This window comes from Humulus lupulus, chromosome 3, assembly GCF_963169125.1.
Source record: "Humulus lupulus chromosome 3, drHumLupu1.1, whole genome shotgun sequence".
NCBI classification, from domain to species: domain Eukaryota; kingdom Viridiplantae; phylum Streptophyta; class Magnoliopsida; order Rosales; family Cannabaceae; genus Humulus; species Humulus lupulus.
In genome coordinates, this window is record NC_084795.1 from 91184252 (window position 1) to 91199176 (window position 14925).

The 14925-nt window shown below is 32.9% G+C and overlaps 1 protein-coding gene across 1 annotated transcript; it reads left to right on the forward strand.

Annotated features, from left to right (window-relative positions):
• The first annotated feature begins 4110 nt into the window (after positions 1-4110).
• Positions 4111-4491, forward strand: LOC133824667 (uncharacterized). The gene has a single exon (XM_062257629.1). It carries the CDS (start codon positions 4111-4113, stop codon positions 4489-4491), a length of 381 nt encoding a protein of 126 aa, XP_062113613.1.
• The last annotated feature ends 10434 nt before the right edge of the window (positions 4492-14925 follow it).

Genomic DNA, 14925 nt, shown 5'->3' on the forward strand with positions numbered 1-14925 from the left:
ATGGGAGTAGACACAACCATAATTTAAACTACAAATTATCAATAAAATAGAAATCAATCACTTTTGCTCAACAAAACTTCTATTCACACAAATTTTAAGAAATAACAAAACATGTATCAAATATATGCAAGATATGAGGAAAAATACCAAAAATAATCATATCTCTATTGCTTTAGGTTTTTAACTAATCTATGATATCCTTGTCCTGGTTGGCGAGAGTAAAAAAAATACCATTAGTGAAATAGAGTTGTAAACTCATTTAATAATGGACACCATTATTAACAACCAACTATTCGCTCAAAATAAGAAAACAAAATTTCTTATTTTATGAGCTAGACCCACGGTTTCGATAATCATAGATTTAGTCCTAGCAGTCACCATTGGGGTGAGTCTATTAGAATTTCACCTATAATTATCTATCTTTCGAAATCTGACCTTGTCAAAATAACTAATGAACACCTTTCGTAGGGGGACGAATCAAAGCATCTTGATGCCCCCATTAAACTATCGATCTTGTTAAACTAATGGTGGAGATCGAATACAATTCTTAAAAGAAGTTCATTATATAATTAAGTTAAGTATTTTTATTATCATTTTTTTGAAAATTAATGACTAAGGTTCTTCAAAAAAATAATTTGTAAAATAATTTTGAAAACCTAACTCCTATAATTTTCTATTAATTCTAAAGTGTCACATTGAAACAAATTAAATTAAATTAGAATTAATTTGTTGCTAATCAAATATTGTTGGGTTTTATGCCCTTATAAAACTACATTTCTTATGTAATTCATTCATTATCAATAAAGTAGTAGAAAATATTTTGTTCAATCAAATTGCATTGTTTACATGATTAATTATTATTAATAAAAATATTTATAAAATCCCAAACATATGTATAGTTACAATTATAGTGACTCGGTTACAGTGGATTATAATTGTAATTATATGTTCAAAAGCATTTTCTTCTAAGATTAAATCAGTACACTGGATTTTTATTGATTGATTAATCTATGATAAGATCTACTTACACATCTGGTGTAATGTAATATCCAGGATATTGAACAAGTAGATAAGACCAGATATTTTGTTACATTGGACTGGACTGATATTGATTATTGACAAGATAAGTAAGTGTCATTATTATCTAATCTAATCATATCACAAAGTTGACCATATGTCAATTCAATATTAATTTAGAGTGATTAATATTCTGCTAATTGTATTATTTAAGTCTTTTGATTTGTTCGTTACCAGCTTACCCTACGGAATGGCTCATACTTACATATTGGACATTTGGTAGTATAATTGAGTGGGAGTATTTATCATAGATATGAAATCTATAGCTTATGTTTAAGAAGTGAAATGATGATTTCCTTATAGCTTGGTTCAAGTGTTAAATGATAGAGTACTCATTTCTGTACTTAAACTTACGGAAATATCGTTTACAAGGAACTTAGTGGGAATTAAGGATAAAATATTAATGAGGGGTAAAACAGTAATTTTCACCCGTCTCATTAGTAGATCATCTATAGAAGATTGATGACGGTTATGGTTATAACAATGGATAACGTATTTACATTTGGTGTAAAATGTTCTATGAATTCAAGAGTGTAATTCCAAGTCTATAGTGGAGTCAAGGGGAATTAATAAAGTAGTGAGATTAATTGTTATAAATAAACTCACGGTAACCTATTGAAGCTTGAGTTCATAGACCATGGTCCCCATGTCATCTCTTATCAAAATGAACCTAGTAGTCTTGAATAATTAATTTAATTATTAATTATAAAAATATCATGTTGACTAGGTCAATGAAAATAAATAATGTTAAATTATTTATTGATATTTTGTGAGAAAAGAAATAGAAGAAACTTTGAGGTTTTTATTGCAAAGTCTCAAAAAGAGAGTATTATAGCCAATTGAGATAATTTTGTTAATATTGATAAACTAGTATTAATATTAATAAAATAAATTAAATAAAGGTCAAAATTATAATCAGTTAATTTTGACAAGTATTTAATTAATTATAATTATTAAATAATTAAACAAAATGGGTAACTAAAACCTATTTTATGTCATAGCTAATTGCCTATATATACTAGTGTTATAGAATGCATTAAAAAAGATGAATTTGACAAGGTAAAAATTCACTACTAATATTCTATACCAAGCCGCCCACTCTCTCTTAGTTTTCTCTCTAGGAAATCTTTTATTATGTGTTGAGACTTGCCCACACAAACACTAGGTTGTTTTATAAAAAGACTTGGAAGATTGTGGTCTTGTTTAAAAGCGGTTTGGATTCCTTGCAGTCCTAGCATTCAACAAGGACAAAATGTTAGGGAATCCAAAGGGTGTAGTCATTGTTCCGCTATGCATCTCGTAAGTACTCTAGTATTTTTATTATTATATTTACGAATCTCTGTATGAAAATCACTTCTATGCATGTATCTATGTTTTCTATTGAATGTTATTTTGTGCAATAAGGAGCATGCATATAGACTTATATAAATGAGATCCTACAACTGGCTTCAGAGCAAAGGTTGCTAGTTTATATATTTATATACATGTATGTGATATTTTGACATGTTAGATAAGTTAATTGGATGGTAGCATAATTATTTGCAAGTTTAAGTTTTATGTATGTGTGATGCTAAAAGAATATTGTTCATGATTTTTGTATATTTATGTGTGTTTTATTTTGTTGTATAAAATTCATAAACTCTGTACATGAAATCAAAGTTTGAAAAATTGCACAAAAAATTAATTTTTTTTGGTGGCTATGCATTTTTGGCCTATATATATTTATATAAAAAAAAAACTGTAATTTTTGGTAACATATAAGTGATGGCACATATTTTTTCAAATGGGAACAATTGAATTAATTTTAAATTGATTAATATTTTGAAGATTGATTGAATTAAAATTGATTGTGATTAATTAATTGATTGATTTCATGAAATTGATTGATTAATTATTATTTTTTAGCTATTCATTTATTTTTGTAATAAATGTGTACATGCATAAATTAGTATCATGTCGTATAGATTGTATGCTAGACCCATTCAATTAATTAACATGTCACGCATCATTATAATTGTAATTTTTGCAAATTTGTGCCTAGATGATGGGTTTATAGTGATGACCCATTATTTTAGATGATGGGAAAAAGATCAAATAAAACGGTTCATAATCTTGATAGGTTTTATTTGGGTCCAATTGAACATGTAAAGTTTAAATTCCTCTCTTGTGGGTGGTTCTACTTGTGAAGGCTCATTTGCTTTGCATTACTAGATTGGACCTAATCAATTAAATAGCGATCAATAAAACAAAGGTTTAAATTCCTGTCTTTTGCGTTATGTATGGAAGTTAGGGGGCCTTGTAGTGGAAACGACATACTGGATCCATCCTTCCTCCATGCAAGCCCAAATTGTTAAGGCTCATTTACCTAAGTTGGACTTGATTGTATTAGGTTAATTCTAGTTGAACCTAAATTAATTGATTAGTAACACAGTAATTCTAAATATTTAAAGTGGATTTAAATAGATATTTTAGAATTAAAAGAAATTTATACTAAAGTTATTAATTATTTTAAATAATATAAAAAACCTAGTTTTATAAATTTCACAAGGAAAATACTAAATTAAAATAATGAGCTTTAATTTTTGAAATTCGATCTCCACCGTTAATTTAACAAGGTTAGAATTTAGTGGGGCCTTATGGCGCTTTGATTACGTCTCCCTACGGATGGTGTTCACTGGACTTTTAACAAGGTTAAATTTCTTAGGATAGATAGTTATAGATCAAACCCTTATAGACTATGCATATGGTGTTCACATTAGTCATGGCTAGTTAAAATACCTTAGATGTAGTAGCTATTTATTTTTTAGTATTTTACATATCTATGCATATTTTATATGTTTGAGTTAATTCTGAATATTTATGTGATTAAATGTTTGTTAAACAACACATTGATTTCTACTTATTGATAATTATAGCTCTATGTTGAATCCCATTATCTTCCTTCTCTCCAAGGAACTTCTCACTGGAGAGAATTTTCCCAAATAGAAGTCAAACATCAACATTGTGTTGATCGACGACAACTCCAAGTTTGTTATGACTGAAGTTTTCCCTGATGTCCCTGGTGATTTATCTTCAAAAGAATCAAGGGAGAAGTACAAGCGTTGGCTCACTACCAACAACAAAGCCAAGGTGTACATGCTAGCTAGCATGTCGGACACACTAAGGACGAAGCTGGAGGATGTCAAAACTACCTATGAAATCATGGAGCAACTTCAAGAAATGTTCGGACCCAAATCTGGACAAGCTCATTTCGAGGCAACGAAGAAGTATGTTAAAGCCAGGATGGCGCCTGGAATGCATGTTCGTGATCACTTCATCAAGATGACGAACTACTTTCAAGAGGCAGAATTACACGGAGCCACCATAGACAAGGAAACTCAAGTGGGGCTTATTCTGAATAGTCTTTGCTCCTAGTTTTCTTCCATTCACCACCAACTACTTACTAAAAAAAACTGAAGTACGGAATGACTCAACTCACGAACGAGCTTCAAATGTTTGAAGGTATCAATGGTGGACCAAGTAAAGGACATGACAAGAAGCCTGCTGCTGCTACTGAGGTCACTCTTGGAGAAGCTAACTTAGCTTTATCCTCGAAGAGCAACAAGAGGAGTGAGAGAAATAACAAGAATGGCAAGGCCACAGCTACTGCAAAACCAGCTGGAGGTGCTGCAAAACCTGATAGGGAAAAACCTGCTACTTAGAAAGCCAAAGGAGCATGTTTCCACTGCAAGGAGACCGGGCATTGGAAAAAGGATTGCCCAACTCTCAAGGCTAGAGGAACCCAAGGTAATTGTTAATCTTTTGTCTTGGATGCATGTGTTTTGGAAGATGATAATTCTGTATGGATTATAGATTCTGGATCCACTAACCATGTATGCACTTCTTTACAACTACTTAGCAATTGGACACCAGTAAAGGAAGGTGAGTTGAAGCTTAGAGTCGGAAATGGAGTGTTTGTGAACGTTGAAGCAAGAGGACAAGCTCGTCTCATTTTTTAAATGAATATTTAGTTTTAAATAATGTTTATTTTATTCCAAACTTTAGTCGGAATTTAATTTTAGTTTCTTTATTACATCAACAACATTTTGCTGTAACTTTCACAAGTTTTAATACATCAATTTCATTGAATATATGTGAATTGTGTGTTGAGTGTATGGAAAATGGGCTATACCTTTTACGACCTATCGAACCCTCCTCTTTTAATAACAATTTATTTAAGGTAGCTAGATCTAGGACCGCCAAACGACAAAAGATTGATAACGATAACATAACGTATCTTTGGCATCTCCGACTTGGTCATATTAACTATGATAGGATCAAAAGACTAACAAAGGCTAGGCCTTTGAGGGAACTCACAATGGGTGACCTACCTTTCTGCGAATCTTTTCTCGAGGGTAAAATAATCAAGCGTCCATTCTCTGCAAAAGGAGAAAGGGCCATAGAACCACTATGGCTGCTTGATTCAGATGTCTGTGGACTGCTGAATGTTCAAGCGAGGGGTGGTTATGAGTATTTTGTCACTTTGATTGATGATTACTTGCGATACTCGTGTCTTTACCTAATGAATAGGAAATCTGAAACATTTGAGAAGTTTAACGAATTCCTTGCAATGGCTCAAAACCAATTAGGTAAAACGTTAAAGATCTTGCAATTTGATAGGGGTGGATAATACATGGATATGCAGTTCCAAGATAATTTAGCTGAACTTGGGATATTATATCAACGTACTGCCCCAGGTACTCCGCAAAAAAATAGTGTTGCGGAGTGTCAGAATCGTACGTTAATGGAAATGGTTTGGTTCATGATTAGTTATTCAACTCTTTCGATCTCTTTTTGGGGACATGCCATACAAACTGCGTGTGACATTTTCAATGTCGCTATCTCCAAAACACTTTTAGAACTATGGAATGGTCATGAACCTAGTTTGCATCATTATAGAATCCGGGGGTGTCCTGCTCACGTCCTGAGGAAAAGGGAAGAAAAGCTAGAATCGCAAACTGAAGTTTGCTTGTTTGTTGGCTAACCTAAAGGTACATGGGGTGGTCTATTCTATAGTCCAATAGATAAAAAAAAAAGTGTTTCTTTCTACAAACGCTACTTTTCTTGAAGAGGACTACATGTCTAATTTCAAACCTCGTAGCAAAGTAGTCTTGGCAAAATTGCAATCTGACTTAGCTATTCCTACTATTCTGATTCCATCAACACAAGTTGATGAAAACAAAAAATACTCCTACTGATCTTCCTCAAGTGACGCAAATCGAGATTAACGAGGAAGAACAAGAAACCACAATTTTGGTTCAGACAGTTACGATGCCTCATCGTAGTGGGAGGGTTTCTCGTACCCCGATCTGCTATTGTATGGATAGTGAAACCAACATGGTCGTTGGGTGATCGCAAAAATATGATACGCAAGTATACATAATCGATTCAAGTAATATAGATAGTAAATAAAGTATCGTTCCCACAAAGACTATCAACCAATTACCAATAAATGCTTTTAAATTTCTATTTGGCTGTCGAAAATAGAGTGATTTTTAAACTAAGACTTAAAACTAAAATAAACTTTGCAAGAATAAAGATTGATTCAATAATTAAAAACCTAGGGTGTTAACTTCATCAATTTTTCATTCTATTAATTTTATTAATCAGTTCTAAATTTTTTTCTTCCTATTCTAATAGCAGGTTAACAAAATCGATTCTTATTCTTTTTCAAGATATAAGATCTCAACCTATATGTAGGTTTTCTACATCTCTGTGATAAACTTAAACATATAGCAAGCATTAAGCATAGAAACCTAATTACTACACAAGCCATACAAGTACTTTCGTCCAATATGTAACCTATGTCTATATAACGATAACATATTCAATTCTCATCTTTCAAATTTTGAATCAAAATCATAAATCATGCAAATATTGATCAGGTATTTACTAGCATTAAGCAAACATTATATAGATTAGAATAAAGAAGAAGAATCAATAGAACATCATAATAACATTAAATAGACATCCAAATGACTACATTAAACCCTAGATAGAAGTGTTTAGTTCATATCAGACATAATAACCATAACACTCACATAATTGTTCATAGAAAACACCCTAAAGAACTAAGATGAAGAATAAATCTAGAGAACAATAAACAATAGTCTTCTTAGGGCTTTCTTTAAGAAATTTTCATAATGATGCTTAAATAGTAATTTGTGCTTTGAATGTAAAATCCCACATTTTCCCCTGCATAAACTGCCATTTTCTGCGAAATCTGCCACTCTAGCGCCACGGCTCGTGACCAAAATATGGAATTATCTTGTCTCTGACTTGCTCAGGCGTAGTGGCTCTAATAGACTTGTGCCGCGGCCCAAATTTATAAACCAATAGCGTGGCTCTCAAAGGCAGCGTCGCAGCCCTTTGCTTCTCAAGAAATTAACCTTTCTGTCTAATCGCAGCGCCGCGGCTCAAACTCCAAGGGTCGCGGCTCAAATGTCTTTTTTCATCAAATTCCATCTTTTTGACACCAAATGCGGCCATTTATCAATTATGTCCCATAAATCTAAAATATTATCAAATAAAGGCAACAAAATGTCATACTACACAAAAAAAAAATACTAAATAATCCTAAAAAATTAAATAAAATAACCTTTTAAAACACCATTAAAAAACTACTCTATCATTGGTGACACACGTGATGATGATCCATTTTCTTTCGAACAGGCAATGGGTATTGCTGATAAGGATCTTTGGCTTGTAGCCATGAAACTGGAAATGGAGTCCATGTACTCTAACTTCACCTGAGATCTTGTAGAAGCACCTAGTGACTTTAGGGCCATTAGGTGCAAGTGGATCTACAAGAAGAAGAGATGAGCTGATGGAAAGGTTGTGACTTACAAGGCTCGATTCGTGGCAAAGGGTTATAACCAGAGAGAAGGAGTTGACTATGAGGAAAATTTTTCTCTGGCTGCCATGCTAAAATCTATTCGCATACTCTTATCCATAGTCGCAGCTCTTAATTATGAGATTTGGCAAATGGATGTCAAGACAACGTTCCTTAATGGGAATCTAGACGAAACCATTTATATGGATCAAACATAAGGGTTTAAAGTACCTGGACAAGAAAAGAAAGTGTGCAAGTTGAATAGGTCTAGTTATGGTCTTAAGCAAGCTTCACGTTCCTGGAATCTAAGGTTTAATGAAATCATTGAAACCTATGGTTTTGAGTAGAATGTTGACGAGCCCTGCGTTTACCAACTTAAGGAAAACAACATTGTGGCATTCTTGAGTCTCTATGTGGATGATATCTTGCTCATTGGAAACAATGTCAAGAAATTATCAGACATAAAGAACTGGCTGGGAACTCAATTCCAGATGAAGGACTTGGGTGAAGCAAGTTATGTTCTCGATATCTAGATTTTGAGGGATAGAAAGAACAAAACTTTGGCTTTATCTCAAGCAACTTACATAGATAAGGTGCTTGAGCATTTCTCTATGAAAGATTCAAAGAAAGGACATTTACCATCTCGACATGGAATCCATCTTTCTAAAAAGCAGTCTCCATAGACTCTTAAAGAGGAAGATGATATGAGAAGGATTCCTTATGCATCTGCAGTTCTAATGTATGCTATGTTGTGCACTAGAGCGGACATCTGTCATGCAGTGGGAGTTGTGAGCAGATACCAGTCAAACCCAGGAAGGGAACATTGGATAGCGGTCAAGCACATACTGAAATATCTTTGACGAACTAGGGATTATATGCTAGTTTACTCGGGTGGAGTTTTGAACCCGTTACGCTACACCGATTCTGATTTTCAGACTGATGTCGATGATAGAAAGTCAACTTCTGGAATGGTATTTACTCTTGGGGTGGAGCTGTGATATGGAGAAGTGTTAAGTAATCTGCGATCTTAGATTCTACCATGGAGGATGAGTACATAGCTGCTTCTGAGGCTGAGGAAATAGTCTGACTGAGGAAGTTTTATACAGTTCTTGGTGTTATTCCAGAAATGGATAAACCCCTCATTTTTTATTGTGACAACAATGGGGCAATAGCCAATTCTAAAGAACCTCAGAGCCACAAAAGAGCGAAGCATATAGAAAGGAAGTATCACATCATCACATAATATGTGGCAAGGGGAGAAGCGAAGGTCATGAAGATTGCATCTGAGGACAAACTTGCAGATCCCTTCACAAAGACACTGGGAAAGACAACTTTTCTAAAGCATATAGAGGGAATGGGTTTGAGAGAAATGCCGAATTTGTTTTAAAAATGCAAGTGGGAGTTTGTTGGGTTTTATCCCCTTATAAAACCACATTTCTTATGTAATTCATTCACTATCAATAAAGCAGTAGAAATCATTTTGTTCAATCAAATTGCGTTGTTTACATGTTTTATTACATGATTAATTATTATTAATACAAATGTTTATAAAATCCCAAACAAATGTGTAATGCCCTGAAATCCCTAATGCGGTTTAATGGCTGGATTAGTTGGCCGGGAGGGCCATAATTGTTTTATTATGCCATTAAATGATTATATGCATGTTTATGTGAATTATATTATAATATAATGTTAAATGCATGCATGTGGGTCCACATTTAATTATAAGGGCATTTTGGTAATTTGGCCTGTTGAGGGCATATTTGTGTATTTCGGTGCATGTTGTGATTTATGGAAGAGATCTCATTATTATGTGGATATATTCGAGCTATTCAGCATGAGACGATCTTAAGTGGCAAGTTAGCAGTTTTGTCATAACGGGGTAAATTATTGGGATATTGGATAATGATAATGTTTATTTGAGGATATATTGGGAGTTATTGAGATCAGGAGGAAATTCTGGGTGTTTTGACTATTTTGTCCCCGGGGGAGTTTTTGTGTAGTGCACCAAATTTTTTTTTTTAGTTTATTAAAATTTTGTGATTTATTTTATTTAAGTGTTAAGTGTGATGAATTGTTTTATTTAAATATTGTTTATTTTATTTAGTTGTTGTTGTTTTATTTGATTGTTTGATATTTTATTTAATTGTTAGAATTGTTGGTAGAATATTTTTTTTGAAATTACTTGTTAAATGATATATATTTATTTTTATTTTTAAATGTGATTATGTGAGAGTTGGTTTAATGCACTAAGGTGCATGGTAGGTAGTGATGCACCCTAGTGATTGAGTATGTGTATGTGCATGGTTGCATGGTGTGCATGCAATAGTTTTCTACACATTAATTTCCTTTTATTAGTTTATTTATTTTTATTTAATTAAGGGATTTAAAAGGAAAATAAAAGGAAAGGGAAATAAAGAGGCTTGTGTTCACACAAGAAAAACATTGGGAAACAAATGGTGAGAAATGATAGAGTTGTCATTTTTTTTTAATTCCCGTAACCTTAGACCCAGCCTCAGTAAAATGGGTATAAAATGGGTTGTGGATATCCAATTTAGACACAACTTATACCGTTAGAAAGCTAATAAAATTATCTACATTTTCTGTGAATATCATTTTTCCTAAAACGTAACAGAAACGGGTCAAAACCCAGTCCCAAGTCTCAGCACCCTAGAGTTACGAGAATAGCATTATTTCCTTTATTAGCCATGGACAGCCAAGGAAGACAAGAGAGGAATTAGTGTGCTGTCAATGATAAAATGGATTGATTGGCTGAGTATAATTTTTAATTGAATTATATTTTGATTTAGGGAAAATAAAGGAAAATGATAATTACATTTTCCTTAGCTAGGTTTTGGAAGATTGAGGCATTTAAATAGAAAATAAGAAAGAGGTTGAAGGCTCATTTGGGATGGAGGGCTGCCAAATTATAGAGAGAAGAGAGAGAGAGAGAGGGCGTGACCTAGAGAGAGAAGAAGAAGAAGAAAAAGGGTTCAAGCTAGGGTAAGGTTTTTGGTTGTTTTCCTTATGATTATTAATCTAGTATTTTGATTGGGTTGTCTCTAACCTTGTTCATCTTCTTCTCTATCTTGATTATTCAAAATATACAACCCCTAGGGTTTGAGCAAGGAGGTTATTGGATTCTTGATTGGATTGGATTCTTGATTTTCTATCAAGAAGAGGTATTGAAATCCCTCCCTAAATTTTGTGATTTTTGGTTTTGATGGATAGATTATTAGAGGGATTATGGTTAAAGGGATTTATGTTTTGGGTAGGAAAAAAAAATGGGTACTCTGTGTTCTTGATATCTTGATGATAATAAGTTGTTTGATTTGCATGAAGGGTATTATGGTTTGATGTATAAAAGGGTTTTGATGTTCATTTTCTATGTATAATGATTAGTGGTAATTATGAATGCAAATTTGGGGTTTCGGCCTAGGCATACCTAAGGATCATCTTGATATTTTGTTTGATGTTGTATGATTTTCAATATATTAGATCCATGTTTTAGGACCTATGTAATTTGGATAAAATGATAACTGGAAATCTTGCTATTTGGATCCATGAAATTTTGAAAGGATGCATGTGATATTGTGAATGAATAAATTTTAAGATGCATTAAAATAATGATAGAAACATGTTAGGTTAATATAAAGGCATATGTGAATATGGTGTTTATGAATTAATGTATGTTATTGTTATTGTTAGTGTTTTGTTGGATTTCATGTGTAGATTCAATGGAATAGAAAAAAAATGGGATTTTATAAGATTGCATGTGAATATGTTAGTAATATTCTTAGAATTATGTATATAATAAGAGTATGATGAGATTTTGGACATGTATGATTTTATGTGAAATTTTTGGGATAAAAGAATTTCATGAGAAATTAAGCTTGCTGATTTTTGTAAGTAATTAGGTAAAAGTTTGAAAAAAAAAATGATTTGCATGCATAAGTAATGTCCTTGATGTTATGTTAATTTTATGGAATTAAAAAGGGTATTTTAAGTCCCAATAAAATGATATTTTACTCAAATAAATACCTACAGAATTTTTATTGAATTTTTAGAAAAATAGGAGTTTTAAAATTGAATATAGTGCTTTTTAAAGATAAAAATGGTTACTGGAATTTTTGTAAAAAAATGTAAAGTGTGTTTCACTAAAATGAATTTGATGAGTTTTTGAAACAAAATTATTATCCTAAGTTATGGTAATATTAAAAATGGTATTTTAATATGGTATGAATGCATATTTTGATAAGTTATGATTTTTCTTTATTTTGATTGAGAAAAATATTTAGATTCAATTTATTTGTGATTTTTAAAGAAATTAAATAGTGGCTGAAAGTTTGGTTTAAATGATTAAAAATGATTATTTAATTGTCACATATGGATTTATGTTACATAAAACTAAGTCTTAAATAATTTAAATAAAATATATTTTTCCCACACTTAAAGATATATTTTTCTCACATCATTTATGTAACACAATTAACCAATATTAAAATTTATTTTTCTAAAGAAACATATTAATCATAGATATTTTAATTAATTTCAAGCTTTTTGTTACTTCTTTGTAATTTGAGAATAATAAAAGAAATTGTTACATTTTTTTAAAGCTAAATTAAATTATTTTATAAAATAAAATAATGTTTTGAGAAATTTAATCAACTTAGAAATTTTAAGAAAAATAAAGCATGTTATATGTCTATTAATTTTAAAACGATAAAAGTAAGAAATGTAGAATTATCGTTTTTAAAACGTCGCAATTACGTAATGTTCCCACGTATGCATGTTACATGCAATTCCACTTTTACGTCCAAAATTATGTTTATTATTCAACTATGTGGTTTTTATAGAAAGATCATGCATGTAAAATAGACAAAATGAGCATTATTCTTTTATGGCTCTATGTATAGTTAAGAATAATTGCATGTTATGTGTAACTGTTATTATGTGTGCATGGCCCATGCGCACATGAGTTGTATGGATGGGCAAAATAGTAATTTATGAACCTAAGAAATGTTGTTTTGATTATGATATAGGCTCATTGACACATTGTGAAAATTTTCTTAGCTTGGACCTGAGGTAAGGAAGTTAGATAGATTCTATGATTTTTATGCTATGAATGGTAAGGATGTTGTAAGAATGAATTGTTATGAATTATGAATGCCATAATGTGATGATATGTTGAATATGATATGTTTATGGATGTTAGATACATCCAACGAGCTACTATAGATAAAGACGTAACTCCTAGGGCGGTCGTGCCGAGGTTATTCAAGGACCAGAGACTCTTGTTTACCTCATAGGGTGACATGGACAACTAGCGAGCCATGCTCATCATGTATGTTGTATGAATATGATTAGGGTGACATGGACAACTAGCGAGCCATGCTTATCATGTATGCTGTATGAATATGATTAGGGTGACATGGACAACTAGCGGGCCATGCTCATCATGTATGCTGTATGAATGTGATATGATGATATGTTACGATTACGTTATGATATGCTATGATGATATGTTACGATTACATTATGATGTGCTATGATGATATGTTACGATTACATTATGATGTGCTATGATGATATGTTGCGATTACGTTATGATATGCAATGATGATATGTTACGATAATGTTATGATATGCCATGATGTGTTAGGTGAACGCTAGTGTTCGTATTTGTTGTATCCTTACTTGCTTATTGTTTGTACTTCCTTACTGGGCTTTTAGCTCACCCCCTTACTTTCCCTTCCAGGTAGCAAATAGGATTTCTCTATGGCACGCGTGGTGACGTGAGGAGTTCTATCGTCGTAGGGTGTATGGCGTGGGGTATCCTATGGACGGAATAAACGATCACTTTAGGACGCCATTTTAAATATATTATGTTTTAAGAGACTTTCTAAATTATCAATGGGACTTAATTATTTAATATTGTTTCTTTTGAACTTTGCATTAAAACTCATATTTTCTTTTTAAACTAATGGGCCCAACTTGCATTGTTTTAAGCTAGTCCCCACTGAGACCTTTATAAAAAGTGGTTTTCTTTATGGACCAACGATATGTGAATGTTTTAATAAGTACTAGTCTAGGGCGTTCTTTACATTTTGGGACCCCGAGCATTAGGATTTATTTGAGGTTACTTAAGCTTGAAGTAACCTGTCAGAAAGAAACTTACGTTCAAACACCTTTCTCTTTCTCCCGTTATCGTTTGAGACCATTCGTTGTAATTTCGAAGAAAACTTGGGTTTTAGGAGTCGGAATCAAGCAAGGATCGAGGCATAGCGATCCTAGGAAAGATTAGAAGCTTCTTGACCAAAGGATTTAGTGAGAAACAACTTAATCAAATGTAATCTAAGCTTTAAGTTTGGAGTTTTAGAGTTTCTAAGCTTTGATTTGGATTTTGTGTGTTGATGAGTTGTTGATTTGTTTGAGCCTTGGAATTTGATGATTTTGGATCATTGGGATGTTTGGGAACTTGGATTTTTGGATTTGGAGATGTTTAAGTAGGTTTTTGGAAGGTTTAAATGGTGAGAAATCAGAGTTATGGCTGATTTCCAGGTGGGGGTCGTGGCCCTGGTCTTGGGCAGCGCAGCCCGAGCTTGATGCTGATGACGGTGGAGTTGAGGTGGCTGGGGGCTGCGGCACTGGGGAAGGTGAGTCGCGGCGCTTGCCCCTGGTTCTCCTGTCTTGGCTGGGGGCCGCGGCTCATGATTTTGGGGTCGCGGCTCTTGAGGGGTTTTGAGGCCAAATAGTTGTTTTGATCATGGGAACTCAAGTCTTAGGCCTCGGGATTGTTCCTACTACCCGGTTCAGTAGGATTCGATGTCCCGGAGGCTAGGTCTTGGTTTGGGAATCTTTGTTATTCATTTTATTGATGGAATCCCATATTTTGTTATGACTAGGTGACCGCTAAGGAGCTTAAAGATAAATCATTCTCAAGGGTCGTTCTTTTGTTAATTATCGCTTGAATCAGA

Excerpts from the sequence above, each read along its gene's own strand:
- LOC133824667 (XM_062257629.1), top strand. The coding sequence starts at position 4,111 with ATGACTGAAGTTTTCCCTGATGTCCCTGGTGATTTATCTTCAAAAGAA.